This window comes from Sardina pilchardus, chromosome 7 (assembly GCF_963854185.1).
Source record: "Sardina pilchardus chromosome 7, fSarPil1.1, whole genome shotgun sequence".
In the NCBI taxonomy this organism is placed as follows: domain Eukaryota; kingdom Metazoa; phylum Chordata; class Actinopteri; order Clupeiformes; family Clupeidae; genus Sardina; species Sardina pilchardus.
The window spans coordinates 29091726-29094225 of NC_085000.1; the positions used below are offsets into that span (position 1 = coordinate 29091726).

At 45.5% G+C, this 2500-nt stretch overlaps 1 protein-coding gene across 1 annotated transcript in view; it reads right to left on the reverse strand.

Annotated features, from left to right (window-relative positions):
* cacna1db (calcium channel, voltage-dependent, L type, alpha 1D subunit, b) overlaps nucleotides 1–2500 on the reverse strand; it is a 73617-nt gene that overhangs the window by 43909 nt on the left and 27208 nt on the right. Inside the window, exon 5 of the mRNA XM_062542045.1 lies at nucleotides 546–685. Within this exon, the coding sequence (XP_062398029.1) occupies nucleotides 546–685 (140 nt within the window). The remainder of the gene's footprint in view (nucleotides 1–545; nucleotides 686–2500) is intronic.

Below are 2500 nucleotides of genomic sequence, written 5' to 3' on the forward strand. Positions count from 1 at the left end.
TCTATCTATGCACCTTCTCTTTCACTGATGAATAAAAACAAAGTCCTAAAGTCCACTGTATTAAGACTGCGCACTGAGACTACACTCACATTAATTTGTTTTCATATTAAAAAAGGAAATCTTTGTCCACATGAATCTTTGTTATTGCTCTGTAACAGATACAACCTTGTGTCCATACAGATTGAGATCAGTGCCTCTGAGAACATTTGCTTCCCAAGTGCTTTGATGTCTGTGCTCACGTGGACCGTGTCACCCTTTTGGCATGCTGCCAGTGAGGAACTTTCCTTGAATGCACCGTGAGTCTTATAGGCTATCTGAGTGACTGGGTGACCTGAGGTGGACAGCCAAAGGGCACGGACAGGTTGGACGGTGACCAGAGGTTAAGGCTTACTGGAGGTGACATACATTAGTGTACATGCCAGACAGTACAAGACACTCAACTCAAACGTCAGCCAACTGTGTACTGAAATATTTTGCGCATCTTGTGTATTGTGTGCATTAAACACTGGAATAAGACGGAAAAAAACAAGATGTTTAGTACTCACCCCACTATAACTATTACGAAGTCCAGCATGTTCCAGCCGTTTCTGACGTATGAGTTCTGGTGCATTACAAGTCCATAAGCTATGATCTTCAAAAAGGTCTCTATTGTAAAAATGATGAGGAAGGCATATTCTACCGTTTCCTGTAGGTGAAGAAGAGAGAGGGGAGGTTTAGTTAGTTTAGAATTCATTTATTTCATTGTTATGCATTTTTATAGTTTTAAATCACAGTAGTCTCAAAACAGCTGAAAGGAAAAGTGTTGCGTGCATAACACCATCGATTAAACGATGTAAACCACAATGACTGCCAAATATAGATGGCGCACAAACATGAAACAATGAAGAGGGAGACAGAATATGCACAGTAGAGGGTAAAGCAGACAATTAGAGGGAGGGAGAGAGAGAGCGAGAGAGAGAGAGACAGTCAAACAGAGAGAGAGAGAGAGAGAGAGAAAGAGAGAGACACACAGTCAAACAGAGAAAGAGAGAGAGAGAGAGAGAGAGAGACAGTCAAACAGAGAGAGAGAGCTATTGCGTCGACAGAGACAGCAGATCCGATTAATCCCTTCAGCAAGCACCAGTAGCACTACCCAGGGACACATGTGTGGACATCCATCTAATGACCACTCTTCTGGCAAAAACCCAGCACCACATCTGAGACCTCAGACCTAAGACAACCTCCCCTCAGGTAGCACACACACACACACACACACACACACACACACACACACACACATGAAGGCACACAAACACTCTCTCACATACATGAACACACACAAACACTCTCTCACATGCACACAGGCACACACACACACACACACACACACACACACACACACACACACACAAACAAACACACAGACACAGACACAGACACAGACACAGACACACACACACACACACACACACACACACACTGGGACTCACTGGGAGGCTACAGGATGCTTTTAGATTAACACTGGAGCAAGAATAGCCACAATTAACCTGGATGACCACATTAATCCCGTTCGAACAATAAAATCTCTTTGTTCATCATCGCCTGGTCATCCACGTCCAGCCAGTAAAGCGATTACACACACCCAGATCCGTTGGGACCAGGCCTAGAGGTGTGAACAGAGAAGACTCAGAGTGGGAGGGCTGGATGGGGAGGGGGGGATTTCCGCTACTCCGCCATTCACCCAATCCAGCCTCCTCTCTTTATGAAATTGTCTGGTGTCCTCTGGAATACTTATCGCATATGGTAATGAAAGGCTAGCAGAGATTACTGTCATAACACTCTTCACGGCATTCTACAGCCTCCTCAGTAGACAAAGGAGGCCCCAATGGAGCACAAGCTCACAGCAGACAGATACGAGGGCCTTCAGTTCACCTACAGCAACTACCACATTAAATATGGTGGTGGTAGCACAGTGGCTAAGGTATATAGTGGCTGGGATACCATGCAGTAGCCTAAAGTTGTGGTTGCAATACCCAGCTTCCACTGGTGTGCCCTTTGAGCAAGGCACTTAACCCTGAGTTGCTATGGGGACAAAGACCCTGATGACCCTGACATGATGTAATATAATTGATATATGGAAGTTGCTTTGGATAGAAGCATCTGTTAAATGAATATGTAAATGTAAAGATTACTGTATACTGAAAGGGTACGAAGATGACCGAGTCCCAGAACGTATACAAGCATCTCCACGTGCTGCTTAGGCAATGGGAAGACGGGTGGCTGGACCAAACTGTGTGTGCATTTTCCATCTCTTGGTGTTGACCTTTGCCTGTGTGCTTTTTTTAGTTGTAGATGTGCATATGTGATGACAGGGGCCTGATGCTGCAGAGGGTCAGTTCAGGCGGGCAGGCAGAGTAGCATAGTGCACTGCTGCCCCAACAGTACAGAGCTGCGCCACTAAAACTGACTGTTTCCAATCCTGGGACGTGTGCAAAAATGCAAAAGCAAGAGAATGCGCGCA